The sequence below is a fragment of the Tachypleus tridentatus genome, chromosome 13 (genome assembly GCF_004210375.1).
Source record: "Tachypleus tridentatus isolate NWPU-2018 chromosome 13, ASM421037v1, whole genome shotgun sequence".
In the NCBI taxonomy this organism is placed as follows: domain Eukaryota; kingdom Metazoa; phylum Arthropoda; class Merostomata; order Xiphosura; family Limulidae; genus Tachypleus; species Tachypleus tridentatus.
In genome coordinates, this window is record NC_134837.1 from 245,373,337 (window position 1) to 245,393,199 (window position 19,863).

A 19,863-nucleotide genomic window follows, 5' to 3' on the forward strand; every position below is an offset into this window, starting at 1 on the left:
CCAATCCTAATTCATAAGTTTATTTCTTTTTGAATTTCGCGCAAAGTTACACGAAGGCTATCTGCGCTTGCCATCTCTAATTTAGCAGTGTAAGACTAAAGAGAAGACAGCTAGTCATCACCATCCCCGCCAACTCTTGGGCTACTCTTTTACCATCGAATAGTGGGATTGACTGTAACATTATAACGCTCCCACGGTTGAAAGGGCGAACATGTGTGGTGCGACGAGGATTCTAACCCGCGATTCTCAGATTACGAGTCAAACGCTTAACCGCCTGGCTATGTTGGGCCTAACTCAAAAGATCTTGTTTTTGTTTTTAGCACTAACTTTAACCTGTATTTATATAAGGATTTATTTTGGATTTCCATACGAAATGGATTAACGAGATTCCCACTGTCCCTATCTACAATCTAGCGAAAACACTGCCAGGGGAACGGGCTTTTAGAAATCAGGACTAGAAACGTCTTTTCGTAGGAATGTTAAACTTTTTACAGACATTAGTATCCATTCATTAATGGATTTAAATAGCAATTTCATTTAAATACAAAATTATTAGCCTAATATTAATAACCTTTCAAGTTGCTCTGGGGCCTATAAGGCCCCTCTTTTCGTAGGAGTGTTAATATGTTTTTGTATAATACTCTTTTATGGGCTTAACACGTTTTCATGCTCCATTACCTATCTGTGATGGTACTCCTATATAACTTTGGTTCATTATATAATTTTGTTTGTCATGAAAACAACATCATTCCCGCAGACGTATAGGCTTTTCTAGTCACATTTACTATTCTTTTAATTTGAATTCACGGTTATATTTTTCGCTATTTGCTATTCATATCTTTTCATTGTAGCAGCTGGCCATTTTTTCTAAACCTAAAATTTATCTCGACTGTTTCAAAGCCTTATATACATATTAATTAAATGCTTTTTTGAGTATGTGCATTTACGCGTAATGAAAATCCAACTCGGACAAATTCTACTGATTTTGGAAGTCTTGCTAAAGATGTAATTATTTGCGTTGAAAAATTTTAAGACAAGCTTAGCTAGAATTACAGGCGCAACCAATCATTTCTTCTTTCCTTCATAGCTGTGATCACAGATGAAAATACAAACATGCCAAGAATAGGCTTGAAGTATTATATTAAGTATTCGTGTCATTAATTTTTTTTTCGTCTTGAAACTTAAGTCACAGCTGTAACACACTGATTTTGTAATACTCAATGTAAGTAGCAATGTACAAGTTTCTTCCATTTTCATCTTCTCAGACACTAAGTTGGTGCTGAGCTGGAACTGTCATTCTTCCTTTTTTCTTGTATCTATAAGAAAAATAAAAATGGAATCAAACAGTTTTGTGAGAACTATATCATTACTAAAGTATACACTTACATTTTGTCATGTACTGGTACTCCACGAAAACGCTACACCACCTCCTGCGGATTTTCTTAGTTTATTTTACTTTTTCCTATCAAAAACTACAGCGCGTGTTTCCTCTCTCAGCAGCATACATTCATCTAGATTTCTATATTTTTTTTCCAAAAGAAAAAAAATAATAAATGAAGCTTGAGAAAGCCGATCTATCAAAAGAACTAAAACTACCACAAACGAGCCTTGCTTTGAACTACCTCGGGAATTCTGCTAATAAAAATATTATTAATTATTAATACAAGTGTGCAATATACCTAGATATATGTAGGAACATTCTGAGTACTTTAATAACCTATAATCAATCATAAAATACATTGAATAACTGTTTAATAACTGTGTGTCGAGATTATAAGAATAGGTTTAATCATCTGATGTTTGCGAGATAACTATAATATATTATTTCAATCCTGTAAAATTTCACATAATGTTACTTTAATAAGTTAGATATTTTAAAATTAGTAGTTTAATATTATATATTAAAATATATTGTAAGCTATAAAATATAAAAACAACCATAATTAGAAGACTTGGTGGGTTATGTTTTCTCAGTTTTAATTATTACTGTTATATCGATCTACTATTAAAAACTATAATGTATTTCTATATCACTAAATTTACTAACTTCAAATTTAGTTTCTATACTGTACTCGTTTGACTTAAGAAAATACTAAGAAGGCACAATCTGCTGTTCTTCATAACATCTATAATTTTGGTTTCCTCTGACACGAACATTGTTCGTTTGTGAGTGAATAGCTTTCCTCGACTGATTAAAGATATTCTGAGTATTATATATTATATCTACAGTATGATAAGCAAGAAAATTAAAGTTCCTATTATTAACTTTTTCTGCCATGAAACAAAAAGGACATTACTTGCGTCCAGACTTTTCGAGAAAACTTTAAACGTGACGTTGATTTGTTTGTTTGTTTTGAATTTCGCACAAAGCTACTCGAGGGCTATCTGTGCCAGCCGTCCCTAATTTAACAGTGTAAGACTAGAGGGAAGGCAGCTAGTCATCACCACCCACCGCCAACTCTTGGGCTAATCTTTTATCAACGAATAGTGGGATTGACCGTAACATTATAACGTCCCCACGGCTGAAAGGGGGAGCATGTTTGGCTCGACGGGTATGCGAACCCGCGACCCTCAGATTACGAGTCGCACGCCTTAACACTATTGGCCATGCCGAGCCCCATGATGTTGAAACGTAGCCTTGTTTGTTTGATTTTTGCTCGCAAGACAATGCCGTTATAAGAATTACTTTCAAATAAAAATTATACGTGATTTTGGCCCGGCATGGCCAAGCGTGTTAAGGCGTGCGACTCGTAATCTGAGGGTCACAGGTTCGCATCCCCGTCGCGCCAAACATGCTCGCCCTTTCAGCCGTGGGGGGCGTTATATGTGACGGTCAATCCCACTATTCGTTGGTAAAAGAGTAGCCCCAGAGTTGGCGGTGGGTGGTGATGACTAGCTGCCTTTCGTCTTGTCTCACACTGCTAAATTAGGGACGGCTAGCACAGATAGCTCTCGAGTAGCTTTGTGTTTTCATTCAAACAAACACAACGATACGTGATTTCAGTTTTTAATGCACACGAAGCCTGAGTTGTGGGCGTGTAATTCACTTCCTTAAAAAAACCTTAGTTTTGTTATTTGAGTAATTGTACTTAGAGTCCTGCAATGCTTCATTCGTGACTACAGCGGGTGATAAGACAGTTTCCGATCGATGTTTAGTTACGGCCATGAAAGTACTACAATATCGCGCTGGAAGAGAATAATTGAACGTAACATAACTAATATAACTGATGAAAACACTATTTATTCTGTTGGACATTTTGTTTAACAATTAAAATAAAAGATTCTAAACAATTAGATTGGCTTCTATTCTTAACCTCGTGACTGTAACCGATATTATATAAACAGTGTTTTTTATAATTGTTTAAAACTACATTATCGCTTCACTTTGGCCTTCCATTTCAAATATTAGTAACTAGAAGTCAGTTATTATTCACCAGTGCTCATTGAGAATTATTGAATTTAAAAGGAGGTTTTATTTATATATTGGCTTATTTGTTTAGATATCGTACTTTCGTGCATTGTTCCAGTATGTGTTTGGTTTAGAGCAAAGCCACATTACGCTACCTGCTGTGTTCATTGCGAGGAATCGAACCTCTGATTTTAATATTGCAAGTCCTTAGGCCTACCGCTGTCCTCTCACGAGACATTCTTCCACTAAATAGATGATGAATACAGAATAATGTTTTATTTCGTTGAGAGGAATATTTAAGCATATCTGTGAAAAACCATTTCGAGAAGAATACAAAACCTGAAATCATTACACTACTTTGTTAGTCCGAAACCTCTCTAGGATCCAATTGTATTACCTCTTTGTTTAAAAGTTGTATTTATTCAGTTGCATATATCAGATCGTTTACGACATACAACTTAGTTATGTCTAGAACCCATAGTTCTTTAGTTCGGCTAGTTATACATATAACCCCTTAGTATATTACAACTCTTCGTTCTGTCTACAATATAGAACCCCTTAGTTTTGTGTAGATGCGAAAACCCGTAAGATCTATTTAGAATACAGTGGCCCTTAGTTTACTTTAGGATGTGTAATCCCATTGCTGTAGTTAACTTAGCAACCAAGGCTACTGAACCCCACGGTAACATATAGTTTACGTTCTACGCGGCCTTCTGTGAACACATATTGCTCAGGTACTTGTAAAATACACTCTCACACTTATGCACATACAGAGAAATTTAAAATATGGTTAAATCTCACTAAATTCATAATTGGGTAATGAATCAAGTATCATATCACAGACAATCAACGTCAGTTAGAAAATAAATAAAGGGCATATCTAATTAACTTTATTTTTATTCTTAATTCATTAATAAATAAAATTCTAAGAAAGATATCAACGAAATCCTTAAAATTTGCAGCTTGATCCGAAAGTGAAGTAAGCCAGTAAAATATTTACTATGATTCAAACAGTGGTGAAATATTAAGGAAAAACAATTATATTTGCAGTAGAACTTTTGTTGTTTAAAATTACACAAGAAATTCTACATTTTACTTACTTTGTGTTGAAATAGAAGAAACTATCGGATTTCATCTTTTAGTAATTTCTTATTGATTGAAAATAACAAAGTATTAATATATTTTCTCGTACTGCCCGCATGGCCAGGTGAGTTAAGGGGTTCGAATCCCCGTCGCACCAAACATGCTCGCCCTTTCAGCCATGGAGGCGTTGTAATGTGACGGTCACTCCCACTATTCGTTAGTAAAGGAATAGGCTAAGAGTTGGCGGTGGATGGTGATGACTAGCTGCCTTCCCTCTAGTCTAACACTGTTAAATTAGGAACGGCTAGTGCAGATAGTCCTTGAGTAGCTTTGCGCGAAATTCAAAGCAAACAAACAATTTTTTCGAACATTTTACAAAATATAGTTATTGGTGTAAATAATAAGAGACATTAATTGTTTTTTACAGCTTTAACCTTATTGAAGTGTGGCCTAATGTTTAGCTTGTGAAGCAGCAGATAGAAAAGTCCAGGGATTGAGACTTGAAGCTACTGAACGTGGTCTGCGCTTTCAGGTTTAGGCGCTTTATAAAAATAACAGTCAATCTTGTTATTTAATTTAAAGAACCAGATGACATGTTCTTTTTAGCTGTTTATATTCCCTCTGAATTTTAAAGTATTTTTTTTGTTGTTTCGTCTAAGCGAGCATAGGATTCTATTCTAGTTGAAAATTCAGTTTTTTACCACATGGATCAATTTAAGCACTGGATACAGTCCTAATATTAAAAACGAGCAGTTCGGTGGCTTTGTCAATGTGATTACGTCATTTGATTGATTACCCATCTGAACAAATGTTATTTTATATAGCTTTATGACTTTTGGCACAAATGAAAACTCCAGAATCGGTCAATGTGAAACCCGCACAAAGGCAGTAAATCCTTTTGTTTTAGTTTTATTTATATTCGTGCATTAAATGCTTTTGGTTGCTTAAAATTACAAATATGTGTAAGTATAATGATGAAAGTTGGATTGAACAGTAATTTCCAGTGAGGTTTTTGGTTTTGTTAGTTTTAAAAATGCTGTATATATAAGTTAGATTGCAGAATACATTGCTTTGGTCTTAGAATTTTCAGATAAATCTAATTTTTTCAAAAACTTTCTTTGATAAAAGATACCCGCGATTAACTGGAAGTTCGACCCAGTGATTTAATAAGAGAACTTCCCGAGCAGGGTATTCGACTGATTTTTCGGAATTGGTGTGAAAATAAGAAAACCTGGACGCCTTAAATAAAATAAACAAAATCCTTATTTCATATAAAACACAAAAACATGCTGGAAACAGCTCGTACGCACTAAAATGTTAACATAATTTCAAAAGGGCTTTTCTTTTTCTCAAACCTATTACAAAATAAGCGTCTATATTTCAAACATTAACTTGCCTTATTTGTCAAGCAGAGAGCGGTATTGGTCAGCTATCAGATTCAGTTGACATCAATATTCGGCCGACAAAAGATATTCAAGTTCTAAGTAGTTTTAATCCAGGATCAAAATACACTGAAACATCCTTGTGAACAGAAAAAAGTCATCTAACAAAAGAAGAAAGGGCTTAAGGTAAATATAATAAGAAAATATTAGACATCTTGAACTATGTGTTGCCGCCATGACAGTGCGGAAATAAAATAATCAATAATTTAAGTAAATTCTATGACTATAGATGGAAGGAAAACATTGTTTGGCCGCATACCACAGAAATTTAACCTGCCCTATGAGAACTAGTTAAGTAAGTTCTTTATAAAAACACTAAATAGAAGCAGTTAAACATCTCTTTAATACAATTAGATCTTTCATTTTATGAAGCGGTATCTAAATGACAAAAGAATGAAAGTAATCACCACAACAGATTTATTCCAAAATTTTAAATACGGTGTTTCAACTTTAAAGTCCCCCAGTGGCATAACGATATGTCTGCGGACTTACAACGTTAGAAACCGAGTTTTTATACCCTTGGTGGACATATATTAGATAGTCCACTGTGTATCTTTATGTTTAACTTCAAATAAACACATCCAACTGAAAAAAGTAAGTAATACTAGTTTCATTAATATTGTACAGAACAAACGCTGCAGAAGGATGGAGATGGTGATAAATATTTAAGTCGGTGTATACTACTCTAAGAGAACAACATAATTTTACATTTTTTGATTTAATAATTTATCAGGAATATTAAATAGTGGTTTATAATTAAAGAAAATAAGTATGTCATATCAAAATGATATTGGAGCTTCACTGCGTCTTTATAGTCTGTACTGCTAAGAGAGATCTGAGGGCCGTATTTCATTTTTCAGCTGCTTGAGGTATGCGATGTTGAACAACGATATTTGTGCAAGCAATATTTGTATACGCGACTTGTGTCGCTTTTCAAACAGATATACTTTTTGATTATCTTGAGTGTCGTGGCTTTGGGCTCGTGGATGGCTTTTGCCATTCAGGTGTGTTTCTACAATTCCAACTACTGAAAGACGCGTCACCTTTTTACCACTTCAAAGGCAAGACTTGTTACACGCTTCTTTTTGTATAGTCTTGGTACCCCAAGTTAAACCATATTTATTGGTTTTTAAATTCCAATAAACACATTGAACATCCCCTTATTGCAAATTCTAAATCCTCGACTTGAACACTTTTTTATGATCTGAATGCATGATTATTTCAATTCGGAAAGGGCTGTTACACACTTTTCTCAAGGGCGATCAATATTCGATGACATTATCCACGTAACGCCAAGCAATTTCAAGATGCACACTGATACTAGTCATTCTTCTACGATTTCCTACCAGCTAAGGCTCTCACGTGGCTTGCTGACATGAACATTCAAAATCATTTTATTATATCGTACTCAACCCTTAGCATTTGGAGGGATATATACGTTTTGTTTTGGTTTGAATTTCGCGCAAAGCTACACGAGAGCTATCTGCGCTAGCCGTCCCTAATTTTCCAGTGTAAGACTAGAGGTGAAGCAGCTAGTCGTCACCACCCACTGTCAACTCTTTTACCAACGAATAGTGGGATTGATAGTACCATTATAACGCCCCCACGGCTAAAAGGGCGAGCATGCTTGGTGCGATGGGGATTCGAATTCGCGACCATCGGACTACGAGTCGAATGCCTTAACCCACCTGGCCATGCCGGGCCATTATTAGCATCTAAGACAAAGCATTTTATATATTTGTAAATAATTTCATTTACACATTTTTCAGAATAAATCTCACACAGTGAGCATAAAGTAAGCTCCAACAGTTAAATTAAAATGTTACAATTTTTTACGCTGAATGTTTGTATTATTATTTAACTATAAGCGTTCTTCTAAAATCAGACAATAAGTTATTTTAATATTTATTGAATAAAGATTTTTATGGTCACCTAAGAACTTGCGTAGAAACTTTAAATGAATGTTGTAAGAGATAATAAACTCTATTTACTAATGTTGAATATTTTAAGGAATATTTTTTTTGTAAATAAAGCACCCTATAGCAGACAAAACTTCGATACGATGTTATTATTGATAAGAAGTTATCTGTGTGCAGATTTTAAAAGCATTCAAAAAACAAAAAAATAGGAAGAGTATACTGTTATTTTTTGCCTTTTTTAACTTTATTCACAGAAGAGTGAATATTATATGTTGAACATTATATTTCTTTTAGATATAATAGTAAACCTTAATTACTTTGTTTTAGCGTGTGTTTTTTAGATTCCTAGTGATAAGTTACATTTTAATCACGGTTTCTTTCTCTTCTATATATCATAGATATTGAATTACATATTTATTTGATTATCTATCTTTTAATTACTGTTTAAAAACTAAAAATAAAAATTATTAAAATATGTAAAAAATACAAGTAAGTTCGACAAGTTTAGTCTTTGGTTTTTTTCTCATGAAAGAGACCATACAAATGTTTGTTTCTACCTTTGAAACATCTGCCCTTTATACAAAAACCAACAGATCTTCCGTTTATAGCGGCCCAACATGGCCATGAGGTTAAGGCACTCAACGTGTAATCCGAAGTTCGCGGGTTCGAATATGCTTATTATTTCAGCTGTGGTGGCGTTATTATGTGACGACCGATCCATTCCACTATTCGTTGGTAAAAGAGTTGCTCAAGAGTTGGTGGTGGGTGGTGGTAAACAGCTATGTTCCCTCTAGTCTTATACTGCTAAATTAGGGACGGCTAACGCATATAATCCATGTGTAGCTTTGTGCGATATTAAAATTAAGAAACAATCCGTTTATAGCATTGAGTAGTGTTAGTTTTCGTGAACTAATATTAAGCACACCTGTTTATGTTTATGAAAAAAATCAACTTAAGTCAATTGATTTGCACTGAAGCCATTACCATCTGCTTCCTTATATCATTGTTTATTATGGCACTATTTTATGAGATTTTATTATGGTAATCTCTGATTTGTCAACTTTCTTTCTACAAAAAAACAATTTATTTTAGAAACAACCCACGAAACAGAAATGTTTCGTCCTCTCAAAAACAAAATAAGCGAAAATACTTTAACAAAATAACTAAGTTCTAAATGTCAAAGAAATGTTTAGATATTATATGTAGCAGCATCAACTTAGTACTCACTAAAAATTGTTATACGTCCTTTTTCAATGATAGCAAGAAGTCACGTCTTAGATATTTTCGACAAAAGAGAACCCCATAAAATCCAAAAACACAGGTAGATTTACTATGGTCAATTCACGTCGTTTAAACACAGGTAATTTCATGACTTGCCTTCCTTACTTGATTTGAAGAAAGAAAGAAACTTTCACTTTCATGAAACTATATTTTTTATTTTGGCTTTCTTGCTAGATTGAAAATATTTTGTTCTTTTTCCAAATTATTTTTACAGGTATTTGTCAAACTTTGTTGACCTTATTTTCAGATTATGTTCTTTGGATATTATAAAAGGCATATATTAAACTCGTGAGATTAATTGACGTTCAGAAAATCAGAATTCTCGCGAATAAATCCGCTCTATAATTAAAATCTCTAAAAACTGTTAATTAATAACATAGTTAAATGCACGTTAAGATATATACATAATACAATGATTGTTTTGTTCGTGTCATTTAGGCATATTATGTATGTTTAACATCATATGAGATAATTAGTTACATTAGAAAATTGCATGTTGAGAAAATAACTGTAAGATCAATATTACATCCAGTAATTATAGTTCAACGTAATTAAGTACTTTCAGAGATTATTTTCAGAAGTCCAAAATATTTTGTTATCTAAATATAGTTTAATTTTGAAAAAAAAAAAGAATAATTAAGTAATACCGTTTTACTGTACAAAGCTAGTCGTATAACATAACATAATAACACATTTACTGCATCTTTGAAGCACGTAATTATCACATATTGACGTTATTTTCGTTTATGTTTTCAAAACACCAAAATGTATCGAATCTTTAGAACACACAAAATTTGAAAAGTCTCTGCGGATATTTAACCAATCAAGTAATTTGTTAAGTTGTAGTAAATCATGGGCTATTAAAAGTATTGAAATCGTAACAGCTAAGTGATATGATTTTATATATGAAAGTTATTCACCTTAAACAGGTGTAAATAAGGCACTCTTTGTTCTTCATTGTCGTTGAAATAAAATATGTCCTTTAAAGATATCAAAATGAACAATCAGCTCACATGAATAATGTTAGTCCTCTCACAATATCAATTTTAGATTATCTATTCGATGTTGAATTTATGTACAGTTTAAGCATGTACAATATATTTCGTCTTTAAAACCGTATAGTCGATTCTTTATGAGTGCAATCAAAATAAAAGTTCCCACGTGTCATATTAAACCAACTTATCACACACTAAGTATTTTTCTTTCAATTATAACGATGTAAGTATTAGCTATAACATTTATTATTCGTTTTTCAAGTTTCTAATGCTTCAAGTTTATGAGAAATTTATAAATTTAAATACTTTAAATCTCCAGCCGTAATTATTGGAGTATATTATAAAATTATCTACTTGTTATTGATTTCAATATCTGTAAACTAATCCTTTTCTCATGGTTTTATTTAATGACACCAGCCTAACTCAGCCATAACAAAAACTGAAAGGAGATAACTGATATAGATAAAAGAAGGCCCCATGACACGGATCGTAAATTCTAACATTTTTGAATTCCTTTTATAACATCCCGAATTCCCACCAGTGATGTGAACCGGGTTGTTCTGCTAAAGTACGAGATCCGATTGAAGGCCATCCGAAGACTTTTCATTCTATTGATCAAAATTCTCCAAGGGGCATAGAAACGAGCGTGAATAACGGCAAGGATCTGAAAGTAGTAGGGCAAGGAAGCGGTCCTCAGAATGACAGGAAATCATTCATCGAATTTTATCACAATTTTGGATTTTGGTGTTGAAGCTCTTTTTTGTATCTGCTTTATTTCAAAAGCAAAGTAATTCACTAGACCATTCTCTATTTAAAAAATACACAAGAAAACAAACAAATCTCCTGAGTTTTCAAGTGATTTCTCTTCACTCTACTCATAGTGAAGAAATATCAAAGCAGTTTTTCAGTTGCTAACATTAATCTGATTTAGAGTGAAAGGTTCTTACCGTTAGTTCACTGAAAGTATCTTGTAGTGCTTAAAATATAACCCTTTAGAGGTTTTACAAAAATAGTTTAAGCTGCGAAAATAAAAAGCTACGAAACAAAATGCAACAATGAATTCAAAATATTGTTTGGAGGGGTACATTATATCTTGAAACATGACACTACTCTTTAAGATTAGAATTAGAGAGGTTTTGACGATATAACATTACCTACAAATTTTAAAGAGGGTATTCAACATTTGTATATTTCGATTGTAACGGAAAAAAAACAAAACCTACTCAAATCTATCTACGCTAGGCTTTCCTAATTTTGAACAGGTGACGAGAGAAGGCGGCTAGTCAACAAGCACCCACCAATGGGACCGAATTATAGAACATCGGATCCACAGTCCAGCACACTGAAACATTAAACCATGTCGGATCTGTTAATGAGGCACGCAGCAGCACATTTCTGACACATTTAACACATTCATTTAACATATCCAGTGATTTCACAAAAATTATCCAATAATCTAAGTTGATTACGTTTTAATGAATTCTTTTGGTGAATAATGATTGAAACAAAGAACCTGATATGTTTGCTTGTCTTAATGAATTGCTCTGAAATGGAAATTTAATTCATGTATGTTGTGTCAGCCTTAGCACTTGGATAAATATATTAACTACAATAATAATCCCAAGATAATAGAATACGTTCGATAAATTAGAGTATAGGAAGTTAATTAGGAAAAGTTTTGTAATTGAATAATTATTTCACCACTTGAATAAAGGGAGCTGAAATTAAAACACATTTAAAAAGCATGTTTTATTCCATTAATTCAATTAGTGAATTAGGTGTCACTTATAATATCATATCTACGATTCTGCTTTCCCCTTCAGCAGTGGAAGCGTTATAATGTTACGGCTGATTCTACTATTTGTGGTAAAGAGAAATCCAGTTGTTGACAGTGTTGTTGACTAGCTATCTGCCTTCCCTCTGTTCCATCCCTTCACAATCAGGAACGACTAATGGACACAGTACAGAGATTGTACTTGAGATCTTATTGAATCATATTGTCTGGAATAGCAATAGTTGAGAACAAGAGGTACTCACTAGAGACCTCCGAGCATTGAGACTGCTCTGCATTTATGGGACACACATCTGATCGGTCAGAAGGTACCATATTGGCCGAGGTTGTTCTATTTATTAATCAAGTTATCAAAAGGCTTTCTGACGTCGTCTAAACTTTATGCAGTAAATTCGATTCTGGAAAATCCAGTAAGTTCCTTAGTTTGTAAGATTCTAACTAAACAAACACGAATTTGTTGATCGTTGGTAGGGGTATAAAACGTTTTCTCACCTGTGAAAGGTACAGGCAAACAATGACATTAACGCCAGTACTTGTTATCCATGAACAGAGTGTAGATCCTCTGAACTGTGTGACCAACTGTGAAGCTGAAATAGGTCTTTTCAACCTCTCAGTAGTTCATAAGGTCTGTGACTAACCATGTGGTCACTGACAGTTGTTCCAATTTCCATCTGATTGTATACCCGCTACACCTTAAAAAGACATGAATAAACTAAGATGAGCTATCACTTATCTCTTTGATAGTCTATGCTTTAAAAAAAAGTAAAACAGAAAACTCTAACACTGCTAGAATTAAAAGAAAACATCTAAAATACAAAATGAAAAACAAAAACAAATAAATCGTAAAATGATCGAATCTAAATATAAAATGTGGTATGGCACTTTAAACTGATATGTAGTAAATGCTAATAACAACAAATGCAAAAAAGTGCACATAATTATTGATATATTGATTTTTATAATACAGATTCAGTGAAATATTTGCTCTCGGAAGTTTTGTTGCGGTGAAAACTGTTTTGACGTTCACGGAAATGTCACATTAGTACATCCTTAGTAAATGTTGCTTTATTGTTTTATCTTTTATTTCCTTTTGGTTTGGTTTGAATTTCGCGCAAAGCTATACGAGGACTATTTGCGCTAGCCGTCCCCAATATACCAGTGTAAGACTAGAGGAAAGGCAGCTAGTCATCACCACCCACCGCCAACTCGTGGACTAGTCTTTTACCAACGAATAGTTGGATTGACCATTGCGTTATAACGCTCCCATGGCTGAAAGGGCGACCATGTTTGGTGTGATAGGTATTCAAACCCGCGACCCTCGGATTACGAGTCGAGTGCCTTAACCACCTTGCTATGCTGACCCAATATTTCCTTTAGAAATTAGCAAGTTCTTAACACTGTTTTAAAAGTTTTGATAGATATGCCAAAAATTATGAATTTTATTGCAAACATTTTGCTTCAAAGTTTAATACATTTTATTTTACTTTTGTTAAATAAAAAATATAAAAAGTGTCGATAAACTTCTCGGACATTTTGAATTTTGTCACACTCTAATTGTTACAGCACTTTAAATGTGATTGTTAAAATTTTGTATACTTTTTGTATTTTATGAATAGTTCTTACGTATTCACTAAGTATCAACCAAAGAGTCTGTAATTTATGTATTTTAAGTTCCTAAAATAAAAGGCGCAGATGGCCTAGTTGCTTGGCGTCATAAAATGCCAAACCAACCAATCTGAAATAAAAACACCTGTTTGTCATTGAACTTAAAGACAATCACAACGGACAGTCACTTAAATCTCAAAACAGTAAAACCTGCTCAATATAAAGACGAAGTGATGATCATGCGTATGAATAGAGAGGGTGTTTTTTTTATAGCAAAGCCACATCGGGCTATCTTTTGTGTCCATTGATGGGGTTCGAACTCCTAATTTTGGCGTTGTAAATCCGTAGACTTACCGCTGTCCCAGTGTTTTATCTTTCTGTAATATGTCATCTGTATTTTAAACACATAACAATTGCCCAGTGTTTTATCTACTTTAACAAATATTTTACCGATATCCCTTAACATATATTTTAATCTAATATCTTCTGAGTTTCTAAGTAAATTCCTGTTTTCTCTATGTATTGCATGCGCTATTAGTGTATTCAATAGCTTTTTATAAATTATTTTTTTATCTTGTTATATTTTGACGGATCATGTCACATCCAATGATAATATCCCTGCAACTAGCACTAGCTTTAGCTGAACTGCATTTATTCTTATCCGTATTTTGTCGATATTTTACATTTTTACCATAAGAGTTTACACTTAAATAAACCATTCTCATTCAACGTACTTGCACTTAAACATTCATTTTACTACCCTTTTAAATATCAACCCTTCTTGTTTTTAACTAATATTTTAAATTACACTTTCTTGAATGCAGAGATGAAAAACTCACTTTCTCCTGCTACATCAGAACCGCTCAAAACTCTTCAACATTGGACTCTTTCATCAAATTCTTGTTCAATGGGTCGAAAATGCTGATTTATATCCTAGCGTTATTAACCTAATAAGATTTCCAAACCGATATTGACAGATTTCTATTTCTTTTGTTTTATTATAGCCTCTATCCTGTACACTGCTGTAGTTGGGGGGAAAGTAGCTCTACCATGTGACATATCTTCCCCAGCTGCTGACGATTCTGCTGCTCTAATTCTCTGGTATAGGGGAGAGTCAGCTCAACCCATCTACACACTCGACGCTCGAAGAGGTAAAGTCAAGCAAGCTCGGCAATCTGTCAGCTCTCAGCTAGAAAACAGAGCTTACTTCAACATGATTAACAGACCTGCCTTTCTACAGCTAGACCCCGTGAGGCTAGACGATGCTGGAGAATACAGATGTCGTGTAGATTTTCACAAGGCTCGAACTATAAATACAATTATCACCTTAAAGGTCATTGGTAAGAATGCTTCAAGCAATGTTTCACAATTGTCTTATTCTCGAAAAGACTTCAAGCCAATTTCTGTTTACCTGTTATTTTATCATCATTACTATTGTAAAACAATGCTGATAATTTAATGTCTATCCATACACATATTTGTCAAAAAATATTTTTATGAAAACGAAGTATTTTATGGTATATTGAGGTTTGAGTACGTTATAAAAAGCGATTTTAAATACGCATACCAGTAATTTGTGTCACAGCCACAGCCAATACAAAGTTTTCGGTAGAATATAATCTATCCAAACTACACTATGATATCGTCTTTCGTGGATAGTGTGATGTCAACACAAATTGAACACTTTTAGGAAGAGAATATACTAAAAATTTCCTACGTAGCTTATCCTTACACTCGGATCGAGGATTTCAAAAGCGTCAGTGGTAAACGCCATTCACGTGCCGCAGGCAATTGTATGAGGTGTAAACAAAAAGGATCTCCATCTGGCAAACATAAATCAAGGGTACACACAAATTGCTTCGAGGGCGTATCCGCTCAACCACCGCATACGTCAAGAAGTTAGAGACTGAAATGAGTATTCGCGCTATTACAGTCCAAAACCTACTGATCAAGTTGCCTATGGATTTTTGTTCGATCTGAATGTTGAAAGGGTAAAAATACAGCCCTCGTACACTGGATGAATTATGGAAAGCAAGTAAGTAAGAGTATTATACTTTGAACATGACAGTCTTACGATGGGAACTTTTGCAACGGAAAATGCGTTAAAAGACTATTTTCAAAATAATAATCATGAGACATGCATAGTCGAGATGTACTATAACTGCGTGATGAGACTCCAAAATTGTTTTAATACAACGTATTCAACCTCTCGTTATCATAATATTATTATCACGTAGTAAGTTTTTGGTAAATATATTTCGTTAAATGAATACAGTGTATGCTTTGCGTCAAATGTGTATACCCTGAATTTTGTTAACTTTCCGTAAAAAAAACAACAACATTTTATTCATTGACACATTATTCGATAGTGTTGGTTAATGTTGTAAAATAACGTTATAAATATCGTTTTCTCTTTTTTAAACATTAGTATATTGAAAAAAGCATGACAGCGTAATATTGCAAGATCATTTTAAGTGGCGTTGTTTGGAGGCACTTTTAGACATGACTGAAGATCAAGATATGTAGATCGCGTTCGTGCATAAAATCCCATACAATAAATTTAATTTATCTTAAATCGTCATTTAAATACTTTATCTATTTTCGTTGACAAAAGTGGTAATGGGGAAGACTCCAATTAAATAGAAGAAAAGGAAAGCGTTGTAATATAGTCTGCCTTTTGTTTCACTGAATCTCTACTATGGAGAATACTGCCAGAAATCTATGTATATATAAGGATTTCTCGTTTTTCCACAACTATGAAATTTTTAGTGGCAGTTGAGTATATATATGCCTTTCCAAATTGCATCATACTTAAATGATTCGCTGTTCGACGAATCCAATACATGAAGAAGTTTCATTTTATTCAACACATATATATGTTGTGAAAGGTAAATCTGCACAAAACATTATTGTATCTTCACAGTGCTAGATGATCAGATATTTTTATATTATTGAAAATGTGAATGTTCCTTATCATTTTTTATCTGTTTTGAAAGGCCTACTGGAATGCGATGTTTTTGATATTGCATACTGGCGCATGACAGATTTCGCAGTTTACTCTTCACCAAAAGCATTATATATTTTGATGACCTATTCTCTTGATATTCCCAAAACATAGAAAGAGAGTAACTGCTTGTCATCCCTGATATATTCAGGCAGTAAATATATCATATTCATTTTATTATTAAAGGGCATGCTCATCAAATTTAATAGTTTTTTTTAACGGTTTAGGAGTGCAAAATAAGAATAAAAGGTGTGAGTCAATAAACAAAAATATCTAATACATTTTTTCGTCTTTAGTTCCACCTGGTGATCCTTTAGTGCTCAACGAAAAAGGAAAAGAGCTCAAAGGAATTGTAGGCTCTTTCAATGAAGGTGAAACCATCAAACTCTTATGTAAATCCATCGGAGGTAGGTAAACTACTCATTTTTGAACCACATTTTCTCTTACATATTAATGCTTTATTTGCGTATTATAAATAATAGAACATATATTTTAGTTTTTGATACTTAACATCGAAATAAAGAAAAGAGTTATAAATCACAGAGTAAATTAATTTTATGTAACCTAAAAAAAACATTGCATGCTCGGGGCAACCACAAAATAGTGTTTCTGCTGAATTGTAGAAACTGTAAAACATTCCGTGAACACTAATTTAATAAAACTATCTGCGTATTTGGAAAGCGTTGCCGAAAATACTAAAGAAGCGTTAGAAAATAAATTCCTCTCAAAATTAATTCTTTTCAACTTAATAATTAATTTTACTGTTTGTTTTGAATTTCGCACAAAGCTGTTGCTGTTGTTTTGAATTAAGCACAAAGCTACACAATGGGCTATCTATGATCTGCCCACCACCGGTATCGAAACCCGGTTTTTAGCGTTGTAAGTCCACAGACATACCGCTAATCCACTGGGGAGCTCGGCAAAGCTACACGAGGGCTTTCTGCGCTAGCCGTCTCTAATTTAGCAGTGTAAGACTAGAGGGAAGACAGCTAGTCGTCACCACACACCACCAACTCTTGGGCTACTCTTTCACCATCGAATAGTGGAATTGACCGTAGCATTATAACGCCACCGCGGCTGAAAGAAAGAGCATATTTGGTGTGACGGGGATTCGAACCCGCGACTCTCGGACTACGAGTCGAGCGCCTCAACAACCTGGTCATGCTGGACCCTACTGTTTTCGTAATACAACACATTTCCATTTTCGCAACGAGTGAATAAACGCAGGTAGTTAAAAAGGTTATTGCTACTTATAGTTAGCATATTCTTCTCACTATTTATCATATTGCTTTCAGTTACTAAAGCTTACGTGAAAATAACAATAGAAGAATCACTGAGAAACAACAAATGTTTAGCATATGTTTGGTTGTTTGGTTCGGTGTAAACATTATTGCTTAAAAGTGTTTTAAAATTTTGGAAATAATTCAAATAGAACAATTTTAATAGAGATTAATTTTCATTTCCTCTGATATTCTCAGATATTTCTCTTTGTTAAAAGAGATTCGATATTTTAAAATCAAAGTACAGACCAGGGATGCTCTTTATCGTCTAGTACATCGATTTATGTACACAAACATATCTTATGGGTAAAAGTCACATAAGTGAAGTCAATATTTTCCTTGTCGAATTAACAAAGGTTTGAGGAAATGCGTGACTTGTATTAATTTTAATTTAATTTTTCTTCTTTCACTTTTATTTAGTTTCCTGTTTAACGTAACATTATCATATTTCTACATTTATATATTTAGCGTCCTAAAAATGTTTCGCACAGAGTTACTTTATATTAAACAAATATATATATATAAAACTACTTTAATAGTGTAAATTCCGTCTTAAGCGTCTAAGTGAAAATTCAACACATATAACAATGATGTGAAATCATCGAAACCAAAAGCATCATACAAGAATTACACTCGGAAACTCAACTTTCTCTCAGAATTGTTCCCTGCTGGTACAGCGGTAAGACTAAGGATTTACCACGCTAAAATCAGAGGTTCGATTCCCCTTGGTGGATTCAGCAGATAGCCCATGACGCTTTGTTATAAGAAAACACACACACACTCTAAGAATTAAATTCAAAATTGTAATATTTATCAAAAAATATAAATAAAAGAGATTCACTATTGTCCCCTTTGATACATACGCAAAACAAAATATTAATTACTAATGTATCATTTGTTAAGAAACTGTAAAATATGTGCATTTTAAAATAGCATATCTGCAACAATAGCTCTAAAATGTGTTGGTGATTTTTCTTCTGTCAGATATAACATAGGTACCCGAGAAAACATTTGGCAAGAAAGGTCAAATAAGGGTTATGTATCTGGTGTTTTAACTCACAACGTCCCAAAACCTATCTCTCCACCGTCCGCAGCTGGTACGGTTATTACCCATTAGACTGTCAAAAAAAACATTTTGTCACTAAAAACCACACTTAATTTCTACATTTGAAAAACATCTAGCCTACAGTAGGCAATTGTGACAATATAACAATAGCTTTAAATACAATACCTAAGTATGTTCACTAGCAAGACAGTTCATGGATAAAAATGAATAAATAACATGTGTGTGTGAATAATAAGAAAACAAATTTCCGAAAAATGTCAAAAATGCAGCAAAAACTAAGTTTCTGAATAAACTTCTTACCCTTTTAAGAGAAACGTTGAAGATCTAATTGATGGAAGATGGAGCATCGTCAATTTGGAATATATGATATTTTTGGACCTTACTGAATCTTTATTTTATGAACCTCATTTTTAAGCCACGTTAAATCTCCTTTGTATCTTTAATATCTGAGACCAGAATACTGCGTCTAGATAATTATTTGTTAGTGTATTACACGTTTACTGAGAAACTAAAGTTATATATTACCGTATGTTACACACTTTAGCATATATATGATTTTCTAAAGATTACATAATAATTATGTTCACTTTGAACACCTAAAAGAATATTTTTGTTCATTCAAATTTACGCAAAGCTATTTGATGGCTGTCTGTCGTAGCTGCCCAAAATTTTAAAGTGATAAAAAAGGTGAGCACATTTGGGAACGGGCAACACTCAGAGAAAAAACAATCATTAAATTACACCCAATCTCAGATGTTGTTTAGAAAAACAAATCATGTAATTAGGGCGAAAAAAAATGGGCATTGAACATACAGGGAAGTAAATAAACATTGTAAAATGTTATTTAAATTAATACACAATAATGAAAAACAAGATGTATACCAAAAGGTTCAAACCCTACAATAAAAGATCTCAGTGTAACTTACTTCAAATGAAATCAAGCCTATTTTCATGCTGTTCGTTTGTTTGTGTTTGCGTTTTGCGCAA

At 33.4% G+C, this 19,863-nt stretch overlaps 1 protein-coding gene across 1 annotated transcript in view; it reads left to right on the top strand.

Annotated features, from left to right (window-relative positions):
- LOC143239027 (protein turtle-like) overlaps positions 1–19,863 on the top strand; it is a 212,590-nt gene that overhangs the window by 116,466 nt on the left and 76,261 nt on the right. The window contains exons 2-3 of the mRNA XM_076479760.1: positions 14,531–14,866; positions 16,827–16,937. Of these exons, the coding sequence (XP_076335875.1) occupies positions 14,531–14,866; positions 16,827–16,937 (447 nt within the window). The remainder of the gene's footprint in view (positions 1–14,530; positions 14,867–16,826; positions 16,938–19,863) is intronic.